Raw genomic sequence first — 27,288 nt, forward strand, 5'->3', positions numbered from 1 at the left:
TCCACCTTCTTAGTCCTCAAGAAGGGAAAAAGGATTAAAGTTCTGAAGCTTACTGCTAGTGTGAGCAACCCACAGTTCCCTGCTCCGCCTCTCTTGACAAGGTGCGGGGCAGGGGGCGGGAGGGGGGATGACACCCTGTTGGTTTCATTCTCTGTACAATGTAGAGATTCCTCTCCCCCCCCCGCCCCGCCCCCTCTCCCGCCCCGCTGCACAACCGTTCCTAAAGTGGACTTTGCAAGTCGAAAATGATTTCCAGATCCGCTGGCAGCCGCAGAGCTATTTGTGGTCCTGAGTGATTTTCACCCATGAAGCGGGGTTTATTTCTTATGTGACCATCCTGTGGCATTTAATTGTCTTCTGCTGGCTGTCTGCATCGTGGCCTGCCACAGGCTGCTGCTGCTGATGTGATGCCTGAACCAGATAAGGGGTATGGGGGAGGGCCCTGCGGCGCAGGGCAAAGAAAAAGAAATGAGTGTCCAGTCCAGCCGGTTGCTTAGACTCAGCCCTTCCCTCCCCTCCCTCCTAGAAGAGAATTGGATGGCTTCTCAGATCTTTTAGTTTTCCCTTGCAAAAGTCACATCCTGCCTCACTCAGGTCCCTGGTCTGTGTGACTGTGACGCCTGTTTATTATGGCAACAGTTTCCAGCAACTGCCCAGATGCTGAGCCTGGAGGTATGGGAGGAGGGCGTGCTGGGCCCTGACTGGGGAACAAGGACTCCAGGACAAGATAGAAGCTCCAGGGGGCACAGCCTAGAGAGGAGGAGCAATGGGCTGTGGACCTTCCCAGCAAAAGGAGGACCAGAGCCAGAGCCGCATACCCTCTCCCAGGAAGGGCTGGGAAGAGGGATCCAAGGTAACAGACAATCACAGACCTTGTGGGAGCACACGCCTGGACTACATAGTGAACACTGGAGCTGCGTGCATAGCAAGACACTGTCAGAGAGAGCAGAAGGGAGGACACAAGAGGAGAAAAGAGAGGACAGGGAGGGGAGGGGAGGGGAGGGGAGGGGAGGGGAGGGGAGGGGAGGGGAGGCAGATTTCCCACACTTCCACACTTAGGAAGCTCTGAAGTGATCTGGAGCCAGTGGGCAGTTTACCACCCTCTTAGTAGGTATGTTACTGAGGATGTGAACCAAGAGAGACTGCCAGAATAAACCAAGAGTTTATTCTGCCACTGTTGGCTGGTGTCTCTAAATCAAGAAAGTGTGCATGCCTCTGTATATCTGCATCTGCAGACACATGCATGAGGTCACAGCCCCGGCAGATGCAGGCCCACAGGAGGGGTAGTGGTTTCTGCCATCAACCTAATGTCTCATGGGAAGGCGGGAGTTCCTGAGTGGGGCCAGCTAGTGTTGGTCCTGGAACAGCCCTTCCTCTGTATTTCTTTATAGCACACAGAGCTCTGTCAACCATCGAGCTACATCATCTGGGTTGTTCAGCTTTGGGGGACAAAGCTAGAGGGAATCTGGTTTTTTAGATTCCCCTTCCAATCCACTGTGCCTCAGTTTGTATCATTTACCTGGAGATATCGGGGGAAGTTCCCACAGGGCAGTGGGGGTCAGAGGCTGGGCTGTTTAGCATCTTTCCCTGACTCTACAATAAGGGTTAGGCCCCGACAGACCTAATAAGTCAGGCTTGGCCATTTATACTCCATCAGCCCATTAAAAAATAGTGCAAAGTAGGAAAATTTTTAATTTTTTTTCAATATGGCCACATTGGAAGAAGAACAAAAACAGAGATTCAGAGACTTCCCAAGTCTGTCTTTGGGGTTCTGATGTGACCTGTAGGTCTGAACTGAGGAAGGGCTGGCTTAGTTGGTAAGGGTATTTATACCAAGCCTGAAGACTCAAGTTCAATGCCCTGGTGCCACATGGTAGATGGTGCCCTGACTCCTTAAAACTATTTCCTGAGCTCCATAAATGTGCGCACACACATACAAATGTAATTAACATGTTTTAGGGCAAGAAGCACCAATAATGAATCAGTCTTGATCCTGGTATGGTCTTGCCCATCACTGACGCCATCATGGTCTCAGCTCCAGACTCTCTCTGTCAGACCTGTGTGGGAAAGCCAAAGCCTGCCTCTAACAGAGACTCAGCTGTTCTCTCTCCTAGCCTGAGACTCGGGGAGAAATTCCAACTTCTGGGGGACCTTTGTCTCACTAGTCAAATAGCTAGAGGGAAGGGCACAAGGGTCTCTTTAGAATTCTTTCTCTTCTGTCAGGAAAGTTATAGTTTCACCTATAGAATGGGCATCTCATTGGTATCAAGACCTCAACTCATGGGGGGTGACCCAAGGAGAGGTCCACCACATACTCCCTCAAAATTGCACTTTCGAAGAGTGAAGGAGAGCCTGCAACCCCCTTTCTCAGGCTGGGGGAAGCATCTCGCAGCCACTCAGGGCCACCGTTTCCACAAGGCATTCTTCGGGCTGCTGTGTGAAAGGCATCCACTGTCTTCTCATGGTGTGAGCATGCTCAGGGACCAGTGATGGTACCCCGCATGGGTGTGGCACATCTGAGCCCCTGGAGTGGATGTAAAAAGCAAGCCTGAAGGATGGGGCTTGTGGCTCAGTGGGAAGAGTGCTGGCCTAGCATGTAAAAGCCCTGGCTTTCATCCCAGCAATGTAGAACTCAGGTGTGCTAGTGTATACCTGTGATCCCAGTGCTCGGGAAGCAGGGGGATCGTGAATTCAAGGTCGCCCTTAACTACAGAGTGAGTTCAAGGCAAACCTGGGATACATGAGACCCTATCTTTAGATAGATAAATAGATAGCCAGCCAGCCTACTGGGGTGTGCTACAGGGCTCCATGGCTCAGTCTCTCATGCTCCGAGAGAAGCCTGTGCCCAGATGCCACCCACACAAATGCTGTGTTCTGCTTTCTGTTCCTAATAGTGATTGTCTGAGTTTAATTAAGGCATCAATACTTTTTTATGTAGCCAAGGATGACTTTGGGCTCAGGGTCTTTTGTTCTTCTTGTCATAACCTAACTGCTCCACCAACACACTGCCTTCTGTCTTCTTAAGAAAGCCCTCCCCATCATGGACTAACCCTCTAATCCTCGCTTGCTAATGTCGTGTTCTCGGTACTGCCCCTCCTCTCCACAGACTCTTGCTCTTCCAGGCCAAATGACCTACAGTGCTTGCTTCCAGGCCTGCCCATACCTCCCTGCCTTTCCCATGCTGTTCCCTGGCCCTTGGAAGGTCATTCCTAGACCTGTTCCTCAGCAGGACTGATGAGGGTTCAATCCATCCCTCAGCGCAGAGCTCCACCCCAGCTGGTGACCCAGAACTATCCTCTGCTTTGAAGGCCCTGCTCTTCCACTGGCTCATGAGTTCCAAGGTAGCTCTCTGGGCACCTCAGTTATTGTTGCTTTGATTCCACATTTCCCCCTCTCTTTTCCCCCCCAAAAAAATACATTTATGAAATTTAGATTACTATGCTAAGACTCCTTATCTATCCAATTAATTTCTCAGGTAGGATTATACATAGGAAATCTTTTATGATTCATATTTCTTTTATAGCTACTTTCATTTTCTCAACCATATAATTATCAGTAAATATGGTTTTATTATATAGACTAGCTGTCAGGGCCACAAGTCACATCCTTCCAAGTGTTAACTATGCTAGTCAGAAAGATTAGTGTATTTGTCAAGCCACCACAGTTCTTTATGTTTGTCCAGTTTTCTTTCTGTTGCTGTGACAAATAGCATAACCAAAAGTAACTTGGGAGGGGGATTTATTTGGCTCACACTTCCAGATCACAGAGACTTAAGGAGCACTTAAAGCAGAAACCATGGATAAGGCTACTTGCTGTCTCATTCATTCACTTGCTGCTCAGGACATTTGCCTAGGGAATGGTACTGCCCACAGTAGACTGGGACCTCCTGCATGGACTAACAATCAAGACAGTGTCCCACAGACATGCTTATAAACCAATCCTTTAACCGCAATAGTGTCCATTTCCTTCATAAAATGACAGAAATGGTAATATTTATCTTTGTCGAGTTCTTATGAGAATTGAGTGAATTTAACTCACATAAAGTGCTCACACCCATATTTCACACAGAATAGCAGCAGGAAATAAGTTAGGGCAATATTTTTATTATCCTGATATAAAATCCTTACCAGTCTTAGCTTAGTTGTCCATGTTTATACCCTTGAGCTGACCCTGACACCTTCTCCAGCTTTCTCCTTCCCGCATGCCTGTTTTAAGCAAACCTTCACTGGGTACTTTCTTTTCCACCCCAAGGAATCATTGTAGCCTGTTTCACCCTGTCAGGTTTTCCCTTCTCCCTGTAAAGATAACACACCTCATCTTTTAGACAATTCCTTGTCACTCCTCCCTTTGCTGCTTCTGGACACCTGCTCCTGGCCACCATGCTGGCGAGGTTGATCTACCTTCTCTTGTTGGACTGAGGAGAGAGCTTACGTTGTTCATTTATTGTATCCTCTCACTGTGAGCTGTCCCTCCAGACAGAAATGGTCTTTGTCATTTTGTCTATAGCACACTGATTCAGACAAACCAACCACAAACCGATATCTTGTGACCCCATGCTTTCCCCTCCCCCGCTCCCCAGATTTCCCTACCTTGTTCTTGTCTTCCGGCAGCTTAATGGGAGTAATGATGGTGGCCGGGAGGAAGCTCAGCACTAAAATCACTGGAAAACAGACTCACTTGACTTCCGAATACATCTTCTCATCCCGTGCACTTGACTTTGCAAATCTGAACTGGGAAGGGTAGGATTATTATTAATTAAATACTCAGTGACCATTACAATAGCAGTGCCTCCATGACATTCCCTCAAGTTTAGGAGTTGGGTGATGTCAAATAAATAAATAAATAAATAAATAAATAAATAAATAAATAAAAACACTGAGATGAACGTGTTTGCTTATATGAAGCATTTACATTTCTTAATCATTCTTTACTTTGGAATATATTCTGAATTAAAACCCTTGGGTTGTCTATGGACTTTCAGCTCATATTTACCTTTGTCTCAATAGGTGTGATGGCACTGCAGAAAAAATAATGCATCATAACAGGAAAAGCATGAGCAGATTTTCTCAGTAGGAGAAATGTTCTTTTTTTTTTTTTTTTCTATGTGAGTAACTCAACATTCCTGGCCTAAGATAGAGAGAGAGAGAGAGAGAGAGAGAGAGAGAGAGAGAGAGAGCTTAGAACTTAATGAGTGATCACGGAGAATCCTTCATAGGTTTTTCCCTAACATATGATAATAGGCTTGCTTTTTGACCATTAAAAGGACTAACTTACGTCTTAAAGTGGTATGTATGCATGTGTATGTGCAGGCATGTCTGTGTGGGTACACATGTGTGTGCTGGGGGTGGGGGTGTGCACCTGTGCATTTGTGGAAGCCAGAGGTCAACGTTGAGTACCTTCCTCTGTTGCTCACCACAATATTTGTACTGCATTTTGTATATTGTGTGTATACACCAGTGGAGGCCGCTGAACAACCTGTGGAAGTCTGTTCTTTTCTTCCATCAGGTGGGTCCCAGGGATCGAACTCTGGTCCGTGGGCTTGGCAGCAAGTGCCTTTCCCAACTGAGCCTTCTCATTGACCTGTGCCTTATTTTGTAAGAGAGCACCTCTCACTGATCCTGGCGCTCATTCATTGGCTAGATTGGCTAACCATAAGCCCCTAGAGGCTCCCTGTCTCTGTCTTCCAGCACTGGGAATACAGGCACACACTGCACTCAGATTTGTATGTGGGTGTGCTGGAGATCGAGACTCACATCCTCATGTTTGTAAACCAAGAGTTTTGCCTGCTGAGCCGTTTCTCGGCCCTCTTTAAATCTTGTTAAATCGTCAATCCTGAGTGGGTTTTGAGAGGTTGCTATCTGTAATTAATTTACTGGAAGTAAATTAGCAAAAATTCTAGTTCTGAAGAACAAAGTCTTCCCATAGGTCCACAAGCAAATGTATTTATACATGCTTCTGCTTGTGAAGTGATTGAAGATTTCAGCTCCGGGAGTATCAACAAGTAAATCCTGCCAAGCTGTTTGGAAAATATGTTTCCCAAAAGAAGCCACAGAAGTACATACAGTACTTACACTACTCAAACACACACAGACACACACACACACACATACACACACACATACACACATACACACACACACACACACACACGCACACACATACACACACATACACACACACACATACACACACACATACACACACAAACATACACACACACACACACCATAAAAATCAACAGACACCTGTCTATAGTGAAACGCTGTCTTTTTTTAACTGATGTTTTATTTCAGAATGCTGGTAACTCTCTCACACAGCTGTCAGCTTGGGACAAGCTGTTTTTAATGCTAAGTTTTTAATGCTAAACTTGACAAAAGTGTTATCTCCAAGGCATTGAAATATACAAGGTATAGAAACACATTGACCATATACTTTGACAACTTCATCTTGAGAAAAAAAAAAAAACCTTCCATCCTCCTTCTGTAACAACACTCAGTACCCTTTCTTATGTAATGTCGATAGGTCAATAAATATGTAAAACATACTAGTGTGACAATATAAATCTTGCACACATAGGCAGATCTGAGCACTGCTGGCCACATCCCCAGTGAGATTCAATTATTTGTCAGTAATGCTGGTGTCTCTCACTTACAGCTACCTCAATCTAGATCATGAAGTGGGGCCAACATTCCTAAAACGTGTTACAAATTGACATGGCATTTGAAAGATGTTCTTAGTTTTCCAAAGAGAAAAACCTTCCATCTCTTTCTAGAAACTGAAGGCTGGTATATGTTAGAGGATGCTAAAAGATCGTGTTCTGTCTGTTATACATTAAGTTTTATCCACTGGCAGGACTCAAAAGTGCCTGTCTGTAAACACAAATGGGTAGAGATCCTTGCTGGAGTTCCCATCACAAACCAAGCAACTCTGGTGATAAGGAAACCATTGTAAGGTCATTTGAATCTATTCCAAGCACAATGTGGGGAAGAAAGCCAGCTCTTCCAGTTTATTCACACTCAAATTTTCTCTCAGTTCCTAAGTGGTGTCTTGTCACAATTTTAGTGTGGCTGTCATTAAGCCTCTTATAATTTTCAGTATCTCTACTTAGAAATGCTAAATGACAAAATCATTCTTTACAGGACCCATTGTACATTGATGGTTTAAAAAAAAAAAAAAGAACATGAGTTGAAAAATGCAATGAACTTGTGAAAATATCCCTCTTACTATTACTGACTTTAACCATCTGAAAACTAGGGAAAGAACCCACAATAGGGTTTATAGATCTTTAAGCTCAACAGGAACTATGACCCCCCTGAGAGGAAAGCATCACAGAGTGTTTTGGTCTGCTCTGTCAGCTGGACACATCCTAGAACTACCTGAAGGCTCTAAGCCATCCTTAATTGAGGGATTTCCCTAACAGATTGGCCTCTGGGCATGTCTGTAGAGGGATTGTCTTGTTTGCTAATTGATGCAGACTTAGGGGACCCCATCCCCCTGTGGGTGGCACCATCCCTAGGCAAGTGGTCCTAGACTGTATTGGAAAGCTGTCTAAGCCTGTGCCTTATAACAAGCCAGAAAGTGATTCATGGCCAACATTACTCTATAGTTTCTGCTTTTAGTTCCTGTCTTGAGTTCCTGCCCTGACTTCCTCCAGTGATGAACTGGAAGTGGAAACAAGATCCTTTCTTCACCTACGTTGCTTTGTTGTTGTTGTTCAGGATGGTTTTGTCACAACAAGAAAGAAACTAGAGAAATCTCTGTCTCTCTTTCTCTCTCTCTCTATCTCTCTCTCTCTCGCTCGCTAGACATATCAAATAACATGTGTGTGCATGTCATATATTATATGTGGTATAAGTATGTTGTATGTATAGGTTCTCATGTTGGTTACATTTTCTTAACTAGTGGTTGATGGAGGATATCCCAGCCGATTGTAGGTCAGGCCATCCCTGGACTGGTGGCCCTGGGTTCTATAAGAAAGCAGGCTAAGCAAGCCACGAGGAGCAAGCCAGTAAGCAGCATTCCTCCATGGCCACTGCATCAGCTCCTGACTCCAGGATCCTAACTTTTTGGAGTACTTGTCTTGACTTTCTTTAATGATGAACAGTGATATGGGAGTGTAAGCCAAATAAACTTGTTCTTCCCGGAGTTGCTTTGGTCATAGTGTTTCATCACAGCAATCGTAACCCCAACTAAGACAGCACTTCTCAGGAGTCTTTTCTCATTATTGGTGATGATGCCTATGATGGTGAACAGGTAGAAGAAAAACACACTACATTTTTATTCCTTTGCTATGAGACTATGAAAAGTTTCACAGGGACCTGCATCTTGTATTAGTGGCTTGCAGACTATATAAGCAATGGAGCAGGGACTTACAGTGCTTATGGAGAACCCTCTAGAAATATGTAGAGTATTGAAAGTACATAGGCTTCCAGGTAGAATTTATACATCTGGGAACTGTAACAAAATCAGCTAACAAATATGTATATGATACCGGAAAATTAGAAGTCCCAGGAATGGGCTAAATAAATTATTGGTGCAGTTACATGGTCAACTATATAATAACTAACACCACTGTCCATAAACAACTACTTTTGCCATTAAATAGAATGAAGTCAAACTGGCTAAATGTCTCTAATAGACTGTCAGTGTGGGAGAAAAATGTATCACACAAATGTGACTTCACAAAGAATCTGATCTATTTTATTTTTAGTAACAGTTTAATTGTAGTGTAATTCGTGTACTATACAGTTCATCCTTAAAATATGCAGGTGACAGCCATTTGTGTCATCTATTTTCGGCACATCCTTCCCCAAAGAAAGGACTACATATGAGCTGCTGACTCTCTTCCCCTCACTGCCCCCCGCCCCGCCCCGCTCCCACATCCCTTTGCCTTACACAGACTCTGAGCCTACCTACCTACCGAGACTGCGTCTACGTGGTCTGAGCATGAACAGTGTTTGTGACTGGATCCTCTCATTTAAGAAAGTTTTTAAATGTCAATGTTATGATGTATGTCAGTATTGAATCTCCTGTTATTGTTAAATAATATTTTCGCATGATTATGATACATTTCCTTTCCCTAACCATCAGCTGATAGACATTTGAGTTGAGTTGTTTCCACTTTTTGAACATTATGAATAGTAATTATAGGCACCACGCACGAATTTTTACCTGAACGCTATTTTCGTTTTGCTAGGACATAAACTAGGGAGTGGAGTTACTTTCTCTCTCTTTTTTTTAAATATATGGTTGTACATTTTAATATTTGTGTATGAGAAAGAACATATAGTTGTCTTTAGTAGATATACATATACTTATTTCACAAGCATATTTGGATTAAAGGGTGGAGTTACTTTCAATTACTCCATAATTAACTTTCTGCAGGGACTTTTAATTTTTATTTTATAGTTCCCCAAGAACTGAATGATTCTGAATTCCTTTTCATTGGCTTTTTAGACAGTTCTAATGTATCTTTTTAAAGTCTTCTATGAGCAAATGTGCTTAGGGGACGATAATACCAACATGTTGATAATGCTGTCCAGGGGATGGTATTTACCATTTTCTACTGAGTCTCTGTATCAGTCAGGATTCTCCCAGAGGAACAGACCCAGAAGGATGAATGGATGAATGAGTAGCTGGGTGGATTTGTATGACAAAGGAATGCTTACAGGAGACTGGTCAGCCACACCCAAACTCTACAGGATGGGACAGGAATAGGCAGGCTAGGGGTGAAACAGCAGCCCATAGCCATACTTTCTCCTCCCTCCGGCTGACCTCAGGTCTACTCCAGAAGCCTTCCAACTGATTAGAGGAGACCCACCTAGACAATCTAAAGAGTCTCTTCTACTTTAAGTCAATGTGTTGTAGGTGCAATTATATCTACAATATCCCTTCTCCACAATGCTTAGATTACATAGTTTGGCTGAGAAACTAGCTACTATAGCCTATCTCAGTGGATACAGACTTCACTACCATGATTCTCTTCCATATTACTTGGTTATTTTAATGGGTTTTTATTACATGCTAATCAACAAAACCTGCATTTTAAAAAAATGTTCATTTTTTTTTTATATACGTATCTCTAGTTTCATACCTGATTTGGTGTCTGTGAACTTGTTCATCTTGGTGTCCACAGTAGGGCTCAAAATGGTGGCTCTGGGCCCTACTATGCAACCCCTTCATATGGGTTAGGCTAAGACTTGCGTCAAACCCTTAGCTGTGAGTCCCCATAAAAATTCTAAAAGCTGTGAGTATAGCTCAATGGTAGTACATTTGCTTACAGGTGACATACACGGCTCCAAATTTGATCTTTAGCAATGATTAAAAAATATAAGAGAAAATTATAAAGTTATATACTTCTGAATAACAGTCACACAGATCAAACATTTCTGTTCCAAAAAGAGGAGTGGGAAAGAAGGCCAAACCTGACTGGAACTCAGCAGGGCAAACAGTAAACTCTCTTTTTACATTGGGCATCAGACACATGAGGTGGCAAGATGTGGACCTCAAAGGCTTGGAGAACCCTAGCCCTGCAGCCTTGGTGGACAAATCCCATACTCCTATCCCCCAGCTGGCTGTGATCACTGGCAGAAATTTCCTCAGTACATGTTCCTTGTTTTCCATGACATCACAGGATCTCTGTTGCAGCTTAGGTTTCACCTTTGCAACCTCTTGTTATTCCCTTTCAGGGGCACAAATGCAAGCATGTTAGCCCTGCCATGCGCTTGCTTGGCTCCTCAGACTTTCCTTAGTGAATTTGGTGGGAGCCTCCAGCATCCCAGAACTCTTGTCTTCTAGATGTCTTATAAACTAGTGTCATGTGAATGCTGCCAAGGACTGTTCCTAGGGGTAAATAGCCTCTGAAGTCTCTATATACATGGATGGCTAAACACAGAAAAATGCCTCTGGGTAGCCCTGTATAGGCAGATTCTCCAGAGCTCTCATCTCAAAATCAAGTCTTTCATACGAGTTACAATGAGCCACTGATGGATGCCATGAGGCCAACTCCTGAAGCTTCTTCTAGGTACTTTTCCTGTTATCTCAAAGCCAAGTACTTGGTGATAATTTCCTTACCAACTATAAACATAGTCCTTTCTGTCTATATGGATAGGTTTTATCTCTATCTCTCTATATATCTATATCTATGTATATTCCTTTTGCTCTGATTTTTGCTACCAGGTTTCACTGTAAATTAGGCTCAAAGAAGCCAGCAATCTCTATGCCACAATGTAAATATATTTTTCCTAAGAATGTACTCTAGCAAATTAGTCTGTCTGTCAACTTGAAATTTAGTTTTACACAAATCCTCAGGACATGGGTAAAATGTAGTCCTTTGCCAGAATTTAAATTTATGGCCCCTTGTCCAGTCCTCACTAGAGTTCTTATTTCCATTTGAAACCTCACAAGAACATTTTACAATCAGCATTTCTATTGATAATCTGGACTTCTGTGGTCCATTCATGATTCCCTACTGAACTCCGCTTACTAGGTTTTTTCCTTCTAGGCTTCTAGGGTTTTTCCAACTTCTAGGCTTCTAGGGTTTTTCCAACCTGTATCTCCAAACTTCCCTAAATTCCTCCCATAATCCAGGTCCATACAGTTCTGAATCACACAATCAGGAGAAGTTCCACTAATGGGATTCGTAGTATCAATAATTTTCCATGTTAGGAAGTTTTCTGTTACTATGACAAATGTTTGAGATAAACAACGTAAGTGGAATTTATCTTTGCTAGAAGTTTCAGAGGTGTCCATCCATGAGTACTTGGTTCCATTGTCATGAAGCAAGGCATAAGAGCAAAGAGCTTGATGGAGAAAAGTTGCTCATCTTATTGCAAATTGGAAGTAGAGAGAGCGAAGAGCAAGGGTCTAAAGACAAGAGCACATTCCTTAGTGTCTTATTTTCTTTAACCATGTACCACACCCTAAGCCTATTCAGCTATGCTTCATCAAGGAGTCATTCTACTGAGCAGATTATCATTCTTGTGATTCAGTCACTTCTCAACAGGGCTATCAGCTGGCGACCAAGCCTTCAATATATGAACCTTTAAGGGCATTTTATATTCAAACTATAACCCCATCTCTCTGCCTGTCTCTTATAAGAACAAATGTGATTGCATCTAGGGTTCCCGTGAAAAATTCCAATAGGCTTACCATCTTGGGAACATTACTTAATCACATTGCTAGCTCACTTTGCTGTGTACCATAACATCCACAAGCTGTGATTTCTAGAGAGTACTGCAGACACGAATTGGTAAATTCTCACAAAGCAGTCCTATATTGTTCTTTTTCTAAGAAATCTTGACCCTCACCAAGTTGTTCTCTTTTCATAGGCTGATGTCAGAGTAACTTCTTCCAAAGAAAATTGCAGTCCCCAAACTGAAGCTGCATGGCCCAAGCACACCATAGACAACGCCAAAAGTCTGGACCAACAAGCACAGATAGGAAGCTTGCCTGGGACTATTCCAGAAAATTCTCCAACTCCTAGTAAAACAAGCAGGAGAATAAATTCAGGTAACCTCTGCCTCTGTTCTTGTTGCTATCCCCCAGACATCTGCTAGCCCTCTAAATATATAATGCAAGTATCTGACGGCCCAGTGATCACTTCTTTTTTGGGTCATAGTGTACTTTCTATGGCAAGGTTCTTATCTCCAAGACATTAGAATTTAGTCTTAGGCCTTTATCATGGGCTTAAATACTGCTAGCCATTAATCTTGTGGATGAAGTAATTAAAGCCATCTTAAAAAAAATAAGAACACTTGTTGAGAATTGAAAACACATTTTAGGAGTAGAAATCACAGGGCTTAAGGGAATGTAAACCCCACAATGTTGTCATCTTCTTAAGGGAAATGTTTACATTTGTAAAAATAAATAAAACCTTCATTAAACTGTCCCCCCTACCTCTCCCCATCGACAACATCAGAGAGTAAACATTAAAAACATAAAAGAAGAAATTATGATCTAGTGTGCTATTTAAAAGCTATTCGTGGCCCTTCTGAGGCAATGCTGTGGTTTCCCCTCCTTTGAGCTCCTTCTTGCTGTTGACTGATGACATCTTATTTATAGTTGTTCAGCCTTTGGAACGAAATGAACAGCACAGATCTGGAGAGAATGAACATTGTTTTAGTTTAGAGGGGAAACATTTATTCCACATTCTCATTCCTCTGATTACACATTAGAATCAGAAAATAGCCAGGATTGGAGCCAGAGTGATGGCTTAGTGGTTACTAGCACTTATTGCTGGTACATAGGACCTGGGTTTGGTTTCCAGCACCCATGTCAGGTAGCTCACAACCACTGGCAAATCCAGTTCTAGGAGATCTAACTGATAGAATAGTGCTTGCATTACATGGGGATACATATCCGGGTAGAGGTGTATATGTGTGTATAGAGGCCTAAGGTTGACATCAAGTATCTTGTTCAGTTGATGCCTGCATAATATAGAGGCAGAGTGTCTTGAGAAAGCCAGCACTTACTGTTTTAACTAGGCAGCTAGCTCTGGGGATTCCCTGTCTCTGCTTCCTGCATGCTGGGGTTCCAGGTAGAATCTCACATCCACCCAGCTTTTCTTCAGATTCTTAGGATACAAACTCTCCAGTCCTTATGCTTGCAAGTTCCAAAGCTCTTTTCTATCTTTTAAGACCTTGATATATTCAGGCCTTTTGTCTCCTACTCTGTTCCTCCATTTGGGTGTTTTTATTAGGTCTCAATTGTAAACTAACTAGATTAAGAAAGACGTAAGACAAGTCTGAGATGGACACGTCTCAGCTGTGTCTGTGAGGATGCTTCCAGAGTGAATGAACAAGGAAAGAAGACCCACAGTGGATGTGGATGGCCTTGCCCCATGAGCTCGGGTCCTAGACTGGATTAAAAAGGAAAAGGGAAGGAAACTATGAGAGCAGAGTCTTTGCTTCTTAGTCAGCATTATAGACCAAGCTGCTCTCAGTGTCATGCCTCCATCTCCATGAAGACTGTACTTCTCCCAACTGTGAATCAAAATAAAACCTTCCTTTCTCCCTTAAGTTGCTTTTTGTCAGCTATTTGATCACAGCAGTGAGAGAAGTCATGAACATACTTCCTAATAAAACAGAAGCACGGGGTTATTTCTAACCCCCCACCTTACCTAATATGCTCCAATGTTCCAAAACACAGAAGAATGAATTGAAATGATTGGCATTTCCTAAGAACTTCTGCCTAGGGCATTTACTCTACTTATTAAGACAAATACTTTAGTAGACTCATAAGACATAGGGATGAAATGGTTATATTCATTTCCTGATGTTAGTGATACTTTTTGGAAACATCTGGGCGAGATATGGAAGACCTGTGGTCCAACTACTCCTAGATCATGTTTAGGAAAGAGACGAGTGAGGCTGAGACCTTGGTGTTGAAATTGAATTCAGTCTTAGTTACCACTCTAACTAGTCTCATCCCCTTGAGCAATTAACTTCTCTCATATCAGTGTACTTATTGGTAAAATAGGGATTATAGATCTTCTCTCACAAATTTGTACTTGAACTGGGTACTATACAGATAATAAAGCAATTAACATAGTAAGGTGAGGAAACACTCGGTAAACAGTAGTCGTTACTATGGTAACCCTCCCTAACAAGCCCACCTTTTAACAATAATGAAACAAATAAAACCATTCTGAATCCATGGAGGTGTTTACTTATGACCTGTGCATCGATCGCATTGTCCCTTATGTTACCAAGTTCTGCTTACGGGTTTGAGCGCTTTCTATAAGAGCATGCAAGCACTTTGCAGGAAGAATGGGCCCTATTTCACATACCTATGAGGCTGAAGAGTCAGCACTGGAAAGTACTGCACTGACCCGCCCTTTGCTGAGGCCATGTGATAGTCAGTCAGAGCCCTCTCTCGTGACAGGTGGATTAATGGTCTGAAATGAGAAACAGCTGGTCAGCATGTGTAGCCATCTCTGCATATGTTTTTCAAACCACAAAAACTCATGGACGTTGTCTTTGTAACCATGGAGGTTAGGAACAGCTGCGAATGCCTCCATCCACCGACAGTAGGCTTTTTGAAGAGAGCTTACTGCGGATGGCTCTGCACAGTGTCGTTTTTGACTTGAGAAGCAAGGCCATCTTTGGGACAACAAGCAGGCACCCTTTATTTTATGATGCGGTGGTGTGGAGGTGGCTGATTCTTCACATGTATGATTCGCAATGAAGAGGCCTCTCTTAAGAAGGCAGTTTATAAATCCTCCACTGTAACTGGCTCCAGGGCTCATCTTTAAAGTCATTAATAAGATCTGAGCTGATAGTGCTCTAGCCCCAACTCTGGTCTGATTCAAGGACTCTATCAGAAAAGGCATGCTTTCTCTCTGTAGATTTAGCAGATGGTGAAACTGTGTACCAGGGCTGCAGACCCAGACAGCCCTTGGCAACCTCATGCTGTTTACCTTTTGTATACAAAGCATAGAAACCAAACAGCAGCGCATAAGAGTCACCAGAAGAATGTCTCAAGCCTTAGCTGGAGTTGAGCCTTGTAATTAGTGGAGCAGATCAGTGACATCCACCCAGAGTATATGAACGTTGTTACAACAAAAACTAGTGTACATAGCAGCCCGGAGGCAAGACTTGATTGCGGTCACATGCGACTCCAAGAATAAATTATGCTGATTCTTTTCCTCTATAAAGGCAACAGCAACTTGAGCTTCAAAAAATCACAGAGCTTTATAATGGAAACCAGATACTAGGGCTGGAGATGGCCATTGCCAACCTGAGTTCAATACTTGGAATGCCCATGGTGGAAGGAGAAAATCAACTCCCTCAAAACACAAGCACACTCACATATACATGCACTCACACATACACACTCACACACACTCACATATACTCACACATACACACATGCACTCATACATACACACACATACAGACACACACATACACATCACAGATAGATAGATAGATAGATAGACAGACAGACAATAGATATGGGATGAATGGATGGATAGATAGATAGACAGGCAATAGATATGGGATGGATGGATAGATAGATATGGGATGGATAGATAGATAGATAGATAGATAGATAGATAGATAGATGGTAAAAGTGTTGAAAAGAAACCTAGATATTTAGAGAAAACTATTGAGACATGATTTTTACCCAGTGACTTGTTAAGGCATGCATTTTTAACTTCTTTACTTTGTGCGTGTGTGTGTGTGTGTGTGTGCATGTGTGTGAGGATGGTGCATGTGTGTGCTGTGTATGCTAGAGCTTGTTCAAGAGAACATGCCTGTGAGCACAGAGCTAGGAATTGATCTCCAAGTATCCTGATCTATCACTTCTCACCTTGTTCCCTGGAGATAGGGTCTCTTGCTGGATCTAGAACTAGTGTGACAGCCAGCAAGCCCCAGGGATCCTTTTGTCCCAAACCCCTGTTTCCCTGCAAAGAGCTGGAGTTGTAGGTATGATGATTATGCCAGACATTTTACATGGGTGCTGAGGATTTGAACTCTGGTCCTCATGATTTTGCAACAGGCCCTCTTACCCACAGAGCACTCTCTCTCTCCAGTCCCCATTTGGCATTGAAGTGATAAACTCTTTATTCTTACATTTCTCTTTCTTTATGCTTTTCCTTTTGGAAGACCCAGTGGCCAATGGATTGACCAACAAACCCCAACTCCCGGAGAGTTGGGAGCGGCCAAAGTCATCAGACATCCTGGAAGAGCTAATTGTCCAAGGAATCATACAGAGCCGGAGCAAAGTATTTAGAAATGGAGAGTCGTATGATGTCATGGCAAGTAATCTTGTAATTAACATTTGCTTATTCCAAAAATTAGCAACCAAATGTGATTAATCACAACTCATTATTTCCAGTATACAGGACCTACAGTATAAATGATAGCATTTATCTAAGCCAGATTTGTCCTCCATAAATTCCATTATTGCTCTGCACACTGTGATTCTCAGTGGATTCAGAATCTCCCTGATCATTAATGATTAATGAGGGCAATAAAACATTCTTCAGGCTTTACTAAATTTGGACATAATAAGTCCCAGTAAATAACGAGCTCTCATACTATCAGCAATTTTTATTAAGTGTTGCCTTGTAGAATATAAAACTAAACTGCCGTTTATCCAAAAGGAAAAACAAAACAAAATACCAAAGCTCCAGCAGACGTGCCTACATGGGAACAGGTGTGACCACGAGGAAACAAGATTCCGGAAATTGTCAACCTGCTACTTCTCTTCGCTGATTCATCTTGTTTTGTCTTTGTTTGACATTAATGTGAAAAATATTTTTCTTCTGATTTTAACTGATTTGATGAACACCTCCACCTCTAATTTTTTACTTAAGTGAATGTGTATGTCTATGTATATGTGTATTCATTCATGTGGGAGATGCAGTGTCTGTCTGTCTGTCTGTCTGTCTGTCTGTGTATTCATTCATGTGATGAATACAGTGTGTGTATGTGTGTGTATTCATTCATATGGGGAATGCAGTGTGTGTATATTCATTAATGTGGGGATGCAGTATATGTATATGTGTGTGTCTGTGTGTCTCTCTGTGTGTGTATGTGTGTGTACACTGAATATATTTGGAGATCAGAGAAGAACCTCAGTCCTGGGATGGTTTTCCCCTATTATTTGAGATAAGGTCTCTAGCATAGAACTTTACCAAGTAGGCTGGCCCACCTGTTTCCAGGGCTCCACCTGTTTCTTCATCTCATCATTGTGATCACAGATGTGTCTCACTGTGTCCGGGACACAGCACACACACACTTTTTTATAGTGGTTTGGAGGATCAAAAAGATCACAGATCAAAGAATGATAAATAAAATGTGACAACTCAACAAAGAAAAGTAACAGCAGGGACAACTTCTGGAACCTTCTTGTTTCTTCATGGTTTCCTAGGCTGAGTCATGTCTACAGCCCTAAAGTTTTTAGTAAGTTCTATATAAAACTCTGAAGAGAAGTAAATAATTTGGTTGTTTGTTCTTTTGTTTTTAAGTCCAGGCTCACAGCTATCACTTGACTCAGGCAAAAGAGAGGTTAGAACAGTGGTTCTAAACCTTCCTAATGCTGTGATCTAACACAGGTTTCCTTTTTTTCCTCTTAAAAATTATACCTGCAAGGTCATTAGCTGCTGTTTTTCTGGCTGAGTCAGAAAGCGGCCACTTGAACTATTCTTCCCCACTTAAGGGAGGATTTCTCTAGGAAAACAGGTATTTGAGTGTGGTGCATACCTAATCCAGGGTTGGGAGGGACATCCCCTCCTGTGGGCGAGGGCACCCATTCATTCTTAACTGCTGGAATGTGAGGCTGCTGATTACATTGCATCAACAATCAAAAAACAAAGCATGCTAAATACTCACAGTCAGCTCACCTGCTCTTTTTCTTACAGTTGAGGATCCCAGCCCAGGGAATGGTGCCACCCACAGTTCTTTCCATCTCCAACAACCTAAGAAAGATGTGTTAGAATGGGCTAGGATGTGGTGGTATGCTCTGGTTGGGTATGTTCATTAAGTGAACCAAAGGTGGCTTTGGTTGCTGGACTTCAATACTTTGATAGTGGGACTTGGTAGTTAGCCTCAGAAGGAGGAAGTAGCCAAATAAGGAAATAGACTTTGGGAATGTAATCTAATGGTTTTTAGCAAGGCAGAAGGAATTGGGGAGAGGTATAGGGCCTGTCAGAGCCATGGTCACCATGCTTGAGCTGGTCAGAGTCCCATCAGGGACTTTGTGGCATCATAGTCTGTACCTGGAACCACGAGCCCAAACAAACTTCCTCCCTGAAGTTTCTCTTATCAGGGTGTAGCACAGCAAGGAAAAAGTAGAATGGCATTCGACATTTCTACAATATTTTGAGATCCAGTACAGTTTGGAAGATGATAAATATCTGATTGTATTTGAATCTACTAGAAAAACAGCTCTGTAATGAAGGGGAGAGGCTATTTTTCCAACTATGGTGAGTCTCTGGGGAACAAAAAAAGAAACCATGTCAAAAGATGGGAGAGCAATTCCAGTGGAGAGAGACATACGGAAACACTCCGTTGCTAAGTGATGGCTCCTTAGGGGAAATGCAGTAACTCCTTGATGCTAACACTGGGGGGAATACAATCACAGCTTAGGTGAGCGAGCCAGTCACCAGAGGTGAATGAGTTCTGACTTCTATCTAACAAGAGAATGCACGGGTTGGTTAGGAAGAAATCCATCTATTTATGAAAATGATGGGCCTGACTTTTGATATCATTAAGTGAGCTAGACGTAAATTCTGTTGCAATATAGGACAGGGCAGGGTAGGGTATGGTAGGGCAGGGTAGAATAGGATGCTCTCAAAAGAACTTTATGTCACAGTTCACAAGTACACCACAATTTTTTCCTCTATGGTATTAAACCCTCCTGTCCCAGTATAAGCCAGGTTTACAACAAGCCAGAGCAGCAACACACACACACACAGCCCCGTTTGTTTTATAACCCAGTGTCCTGGTTTTTAACCTGACATCAGAGTTAGAAAGATTTTAAAACCCGGGGACCCAGATCCCACCTTGGACCAGTGCTTGAGCATAGGACATGGCTTCCATTCTTTCAGAATCTTCTAGAGGACTCCATGGGCAGCCCAGCCTGAGAAGCACCACTCTTGCCATAAGCTTGCATGTGAAGCGGTGTTCATCACCAGGTGGGAATGGCCGGAGCATTTGTAATTGTAGACCACAACCGTTTTCAAGAAAGTAAAGACTGAGATCGCCACCCTCACCCTCCCAGAAAAATCTCAGAGGTAAAGAGGAGGAGATGTGAGTGCTGTGGCCAGAGATGAAGCCTCATCCAGCTCGTATAAGCTTGAGTATGTAACACGGCACATGCCTTGGGTAGTTGGTGGAAAGTTGGGGACTAAAATAAAAAGATCACAATTAAAATAGAACAATGGACAGGGAGTCGTATAAAGTCTGAGAAGTTACACTGTTCATACTTGAAAGAAGAGGGTATTTTTAGAAAGCCTCATAATTGACTAAGAATCGAACCAAAGAACCAAGGGAAATACAGAGGAAATAATTTTTAAATGGACACATTTATCATGAGGCGATGAATCCAGTCGAACGCTCAAATGGTGCTTCCTCCCTGCTCTGGGGGAATTTCAGCTTTGTTGGGTTTTGTTCTCTGAGGCAGAATCTTGCTGTATAGGCTAACTTCTCGAAAACCTGTCATCCTCCTGGGTCAGATGACTATGTGCTAGGATTATAGGTGTGTGCCATCATGCCTAGCAGGGAGAAAATGAATACATGACACGGGCAGCTAGGATAAGTGTGAGAATGCTTGAAAAAACAAGAGGTATGGTGTCGGGCAACTGGCATTCACAAACACAGGGGAACTCCCTCCGGACATATGTCTGCCCTCTCTTGGCCTCTTCTCATCCTTCACTGCATTTTCCCTTGAAGTATAAAAGAATAAAGGATGCTGGAAGTGGGGCACCTTTGTTACACTAATTTGGGAGCATCTTAGGAGGTTAGTCTCTCCCCACTTGTCCATGGAATACCTGTGCCCACCACAGCACCTCCCCTTTACCTATTTCCCCCTATTTTATCACTTATGAGGTCCTCTCTGGATAAACACTTTTCAAGCATGTTTGTACTTTGAACTGGGGTCCCCAGAGAAGGCCACACCCATTCATGTTGAGGATCTGGTCTTGAAAAATTGGTGAGCTCCAGGTTTAGTGACAGCCCCTGTGTGCCAGTTAGTTTTATGCCAACTTGACACAAGCTAAAGTCATCTGAGAGGAGGAAGCTTCAATGAAGACAATGCCTCCGTGATGCTAGGCTCTCAGCAATCCAGTAGGGTACTTTTTCAGTTAGCGATTGATGGAGGAAGGCCCAACTCATTGTGCATGGCGCTGTCCTGGGGGGGGGGGGTGTGAGGGTCCTGGGTTCTATAAGAAAGCAAGCTGAACAAGACATGAGAAGGGAGACAGTCCTCTGAATCGGGAACCTCCAGGTCCCTGCCCTGCTTGAGTTCCTGTCCTGACTTCCTTCAGTGATGAACACTGCTGTGGAACTGTAATGAAAAATAAACCCTTACCTCCCCAGTAGCCTTTAGTTGTGGTGTTTTATCACAACAATAATAATCCTAACTAACATACCCTGCCTCAATAAATAAAACTGAAAGTGATAGAAGAAGGCACTCAGCATCCACCTCTGGCATCTACATGTACACATATACATGCATACCTGCACACAAATGTGTGCACACACAAGCACATATACACACACCTGGAGAGGGAACCAGTAAGAAGCTGACTATCAGCTCAGAGAAGGAAGCTCCCAGGTATTTTAAAGCATTATAATGCGTCTTGAAGTGACTTCATTGTAAGCACACACAGGTTGTATGTGACAGAGTCAATGTGTGTGGTGGTAGAGAACAACCTTTGCATTGATACATGCCTGGCTTTCATGTGTTCACAGGTGTTATTGTTTTCAGGTGGCTTTGACCTCAAACTCATGCCCTTGCATCTCTTAGCATATCCTGGCTGCTTTTCACAAACTTGGTGAATTATTTACTAATTCCTCCTGTCTGGTCAAAGTTTATTGTCATCTCTGTTTCTGGACTGGGTCACCTTCACTGTAGTTAAGGACTTTCCATGGCAGCAGAGTTTCTAGTATTGTGTGCTGAGCCTCCTGGAGAGGTATGGAGGAAGCTGGTTGAGATAGGACTCAAATAATATGTCAGTGATCACAGCTAGCAATCTCCCTCACCGAGGGCTTGGAGGCCAAAGAACAGGCTGCAGGAAGCTTTGGCCTCTTCGGTGCAGGAGACTCCCTTAGGAAACATGACCAAGGTGGGTTCATTTGTAGGTGAAGAGCTAATTAGGAAAGCCCTAAGGAGTTACAGCAGTGGATGTAAGGCAGACATGCATGGGTATCTTGGCCAAAAATGTGATTCATCTCTTAGCACCTAATGTTGTGCTCAGGGTTGTCAGTCTTCTGACACTACTCCCAGTGAACACAATTTAACTGATAGCTTCTCTAGACTTCAAGGTATTTGAGATTTTGAGTCTAGACATCTCTGTGCACATGTGAACACCATTAAGACCTGTAAGCAGCACAGTTTCAAAGATTCTGTCTATCTGAACTTCATTTGTGAAGAATACAATTCTGTTTATAGGGGTCTTTTTATTTTGTTTTCTTTGTCTGTCTTGAAGCAAGGTTTGGTATCACCAAGGCTGGCCTTGAACTCACTATTTAGCCAAGGATGATCTCAGTGCTTCCACCTTCTGAGAGCTGGGATCACAGCCATGCACGGCCACGCCTGATTTATACAGTACTGGAGAGTAAACCAAGATCTTCATCCACACTAGGCAAGCACTCTACAAAGTGAGCGACCCCTAAAGCCCGATAGCTATGGAGGTGGTTTTAGCATAACATATCAACATCAAGAAAGGACAAGGGCCCTCAGGGGTACAGTCCATGTCTCAAAGGGAAGCAGAGAATGAAACCAAAGACATCACTTTGGAATGGTCACAGGAAGCACCTTCCCCTATCAGAAAACCCAAACTGCTCTCCAGATCTTTCATTGGCACACAATTTCTGTCAAGATTCAGACTGTTTTGAGATGTCTGGCTTGCCATTCCCTCATTGGCTCTTGGGTTTCCATTTTCTTTCAGTCTTCTGAGAGTGAACATTCCTAATAAGGGTTTTTGTGTGAATTTCAAAGTACCTCTAGTTTGAGCCTCCATTAGCAGGTATGTCCCTCTTTCCAGCAAGTGGCATTTGCCAGCAGGAAGCTTAAGAACCAGCTGTCATAAGAAGAACATAAAATGAGGGCCAAGGGGAACCTGCTTTACAGAATAGCTCAGTTTTCGTGCACTGAAAAACCTCATACTACATAAAATCATCCCAATGGCCGTAAAGAACCGTGAGTTCAGTGAGAGTTTTCCTTCTTAAAGACTTTCTGAGATGAGGCTGGAAAGTTGGCTTAAAGTTTAAAGCATGACTGCTCAACCAGAGGTCCTGGGTTCAATTCTGAGCACAGTGGTTCATAGTCATTTGTAACTCTAATTCCCAGAGACTCGGTGCCCTTTCTAGTCTCTTTGGGTACTACATGCACACTGTACCTACATGCAGGCAAAACACCCATCATAAAATGAAAAAGACTGTAAAGACTTCCTAAGGATCCTAGATCTTACAAATGGAAACGTAGCAATCCTCCGTCCTGTCACGATTGTGTATGCTTCAGCACTTCCTGTTCTGGTTTGTCATCTGCTCCTGGCGCCCTTCCGGTCTGCACACATCATTGTGATAATTCTGATGGCAACTGCGATGTTGCCCTCGAAAGTAGGCACCAGCCTCACTGAGATGTAGTTGCCTTTACGAAGTGGGAATTACAGGCTTTCTCCTCTCTTGAATACAAGTAAGAAGAAAACATGATCCTGTGAGAGGTTGTTAGTCTGTGTTGAGGATGAGGACATCAAATTTACAGAGTGTGTTGACCACTCGTGGAAAGTCACTTTTGGGATCCAAAGACAAGCCTGAGTCCCATCATTGGCCTTTCTCTACTGTGTCAAATGGCCTCTCTTTGTCTGCCTGATCTATTTTCCTTATTCTGATGAGTCAGTCTTTAGGAAATTCTAATAAATATTAATAGCTCAGGTGTCTTTAAAGAAAAATCTCTATAGAGATGATCCAGAACAATATATTGGTTCATTTTATAGTGAAGACTTGAAGTTCATTAAAAACTCCCCCCCCCACACACACACACTCATAATAAATCTATATATACTGACATAGAAAGATGTCTGTATTAAATGAAGAAAGCAAACATGGACAGTGTGTATTTAGATCTTATTTAGTATTGCAGATGCCATGCATATATATGTCTGCCTGTATATTCCTGCATATGCGTGTATATGCCTGTATATGCCTGCATATGTGCCTTTTACTGCCTGCTCATTGCTGGGGTTACAGTGCATGCCATCTTCTCTTGCTTTTTTTATTTGGATTGTGCGAGGTGGGGTCAAACTTTGGTCCTCATAATTGTGAAGCAAGTAACATTACTGACTGGACCATCTCTCTAGCCTTTACAAAGTTTTTGGTAGATAGGTGGATTCAGAATAGATACCCACTTACCTTTCAGATTTATAGATTTACACACACACACACACACACACACACACACACGGAATGCGTTACAGAGAATATCCAGAAAGACCCAGCACACTCTTTAAAAGGAGGAGCTGTGGAAAGAAGGAGAGGTGGCTTAGCAGAGAAGACAATCTCTGAGGGCCTGAGTTTGGCTCCCTGGAACCCACAAAAAGCTGGATGTGGTCATTCGTGTCTATATAATCCCAGCTCTCCGACAGCCAAATGGAAAGTGGAGACAGGTGGGTCCCATGAATGTCTAGGGCCAGCAATCCTGCATAAACAGTAGTAACTAAGTGTTCTTCTCTGAAGCACAGTGGGGGGCAAGGGCAGCCATCTGAGGCTAACCTCAGACCTTCATCTATGTACCACAGGATATGCATACCTGCACACACACACACACACACACACACACACACACGGGGAGTGGAGAAATGTAGGGAGGGAGAGATTTAGAAACCAGGTTCCTATTGGAGGGTCGGATTGGGGTGATTGAGGAGAGGATTCGGAGGGTGTTCGCGTATTATTTTTAAATTTCCTATTGTAAATGCATGCTACATTTGGAGAACGATGCAAGTTAAAACTTTGCAGTCCTTTATTACAATTTTACTTTTCATAACTAGATAAGTAACTAGAAAGTCACTCTCACTGTCCTGAACTGCTGAGTAATCATTCATCTAAAATGGGAACTTTTTTATACTCTTGTCAAATACCAATAGCAGAGCCTAGCAAAGCGTTGTTGCTCAATAACAGCTAATGACCTCTCTTCGGCATAAGATCAAAAAGTAATCAAAGCTAATCTCTAGCCAAGTGAAAATCATTTGTAACACATGGAATATTATGAAATCAATTGCTGTTACTGAAGATTTTAGACTAATCAATCAAACAATCTGAATTCCTTACGCTGAGCTACACTTTCACACACCTCACCTCCATATTTTTTTGTTTAGTTTTCGGCCTTGAGATCTCTCTCATGAGTCCTTTGCCATCTGGTTCCACGGAGCACATTCTTGGCCTTTGTTCTAATAACCTGGTGTTTTGAAGGCATGGAATGCATTTTACCATTGACACTTCTGTGGTTGGGGCAAGATTTCTGTGTCTCAGCAGGTAAAAGTTCAGATGCCTAAGCTAATGAAAAGGGAAAGAGGACAACCCCATAACGTTGTCCTCTGATATCTATCCACATGTAGAGACATATTCATGCCCTTGTACACACACACACACACACACACACACACGTGCGCGCACACACGTGCGTGCACACACATTAGTAATTCTAATAATAATTCTGATCTTAACAGATTTCAAGTTTTTATTGCATTTATCTGCCAGCTGAAAAGTTTTTTTTTTTTTTGAAATATGCATTTTAAACTGTTTCTTGCTCCTGTTCCTCTCCTAGGCCAAGGCAGTGGTAAATCACATCTCCACTAAAAACGAAATGTCTTCCTCCAGGTGGACACTACTGAAAAGCCACTGAGAAAGCCACCAGCCAGACTGAAAAAGCTTAAGGTGAAAAAGGAAGTGAAGGATTTCACAATCCAAGACATAGAAGAAAAGATGCAGGCAGCAGAGGAGCGCCGAAAGGTACGAGAGTGGTGGCTGCTGAGTCTGAGGAGCCGCCTGCGAGCTCTAATGAGCATGCGCCAGACCAGTGGTCTATCAGCAGCCTGAGACAGAATGCATACGCAGAAAGTCTCTGCATTTCAATGACCTGTGTGTTTCTTGCACAGGACACAATGCTTTTTGTTTTTACCCCTCTCAAAAATTACTTTTGAGTTGTGTGAAAATGACGCAGCACCATGAACTCCGTTGGAGATTGTTGTTTCGTCTATACGGCCTAAATAAATACTGTTCATTATTCTGAATTAAGTCAACTTTGGGGGAATTTACCATTGGGGTTAGAGGAAAGAGGACAACCAGGGCAGGGGTGGGTACTGAGCTAAGAGTGGGTTCTGAAGACGGCCAAATCAGCTCCTACAGTTGTGAGCACCTGAACCCACAACTGGAAGCCCACTGTCCCTCAGGAACATAGCTTTAGTCTCGTGTCCTTCCCATCTGCCTCCCTACTTGGTAGCCCTGGGAACAAGGACTAGACTACAAAGTCTATAAGGGTAAGCCGGATGTTTGTCTCTTTCGACATGGGTTCCCCAGAGACCGTCTGTTCCAAGCGAAAGTGATCGTGACAAGCAATATGAACAGAACGTGTAGAAAATAGTCACCAGGGTTCTTTTTCATTCTTTAATATTACTTTTCAGACAAAAAAGGAGGAAATAAGAAAAAGGCTACGGAGTGACCGGCTTCTGCCCACAGCTAACCCTTCAGACGAAGCTGAACCACCGGGCAGGGTGGAGGTTCCATTTACAAAAGGCCTTCCAGCTGTGAACACCCCTGCTTTGGAGAAGTCTGATGTGCAGGAAGGAGAGCCACTGAAGAGGAAGAAGAGCGAAAGTGATGTGGCCCAGATGAACCGGAACTACTCCTGTACAGGTTTGGAGCTTGTGGAGTCAGACATGTATTACAACCAAGAGGACAACATATTCTGATAACGCCATTTTAAAAATATGTTTCACAAAATGGTCCATGTTCTCCCGTAGTCTTAATGTGTCTTACAGTCTTAAAAATGACTGTCTCTACTTGTAAAGATTTCTGCCCTGGGTTTAGGGATGGTTTTGTGAGCATCCCGGGATGGATTTTAGTTGAGTGGATTAAAGGCTCTAGTTACCAAAAAGGGGTAGCTTCACAATGGCTCCAGCACTAGTTAGAGATCTTAGATTCAAAGTCCATGCCAGCTTACCTAAATTATGTTTGTGCCAAAAGAAATTCTGCCTTATCGTTTCTGACCTTGGCTGTGCCTGCAGATGAGTCCTTTATGACAAACTGCATAGATGTATATTACATGTTTTAATGTTCTGTGTGTATCTTGTTTTAATTCTCTGTTGTTAAAGAATAAAGCAGTGCCTTGAAGTTGGTTTAATTGTGGTTTTATCTATACGATTTAAGTAATCTGCACCTAGTGGTGAAAGTAATGTCAAGTCTGAGGGATGGGGATGGCGCCCTATGGGAGAGCACTATCCCTCATGGGAGCTACCCTAGGTCATCCTTTCCATGAAAAACAAAGGAAAACAAAGTAACATAGAGTTGTCTAAAGTATCATTCATTCTTCATGGTGAAGGAGAAAAACTCTGATTTGGGG

At 42.9% G+C, this 27,288-nt stretch overlaps 1 protein-coding gene across 1 annotated transcript; it reads left to right on the plus strand.

The window, feature by feature from the left end:
- Nucleotides 1-669: 669 nt before the first annotated feature.
- Stmnd1 (stathmin domain containing 1) lies at nt 670-27,064 on the plus strand. Its single transcript, NM_001005422.1, has 5 exons — nt 670-853; nt 12,330-12,510; nt 16,611-16,762; nt 25,548-25,679; nt 26,351-27,064. Exons 1-5 carry the CDS (start codon nt 767-769, stop codon nt 26,636-26,638), a joined length of 840 nt encoding a protein of 279 aa, NP_001005422.1. The 5' UTR covers nt 670-766; the 3' UTR covers nt 26,639-27,064.
- Nucleotides 27,065-27,288: the final 224 nt, after the last annotated feature.

Source organism: Mus musculus, chromosome 13 (genome assembly GCF_000001635.26).
Source record: "Mus musculus strain C57BL/6J chromosome 13, GRCm38.p6 C57BL/6J".
Classification (NCBI taxonomy): domain Eukaryota; kingdom Metazoa; phylum Chordata; class Mammalia; order Rodentia; family Muridae; genus Mus; species Mus musculus.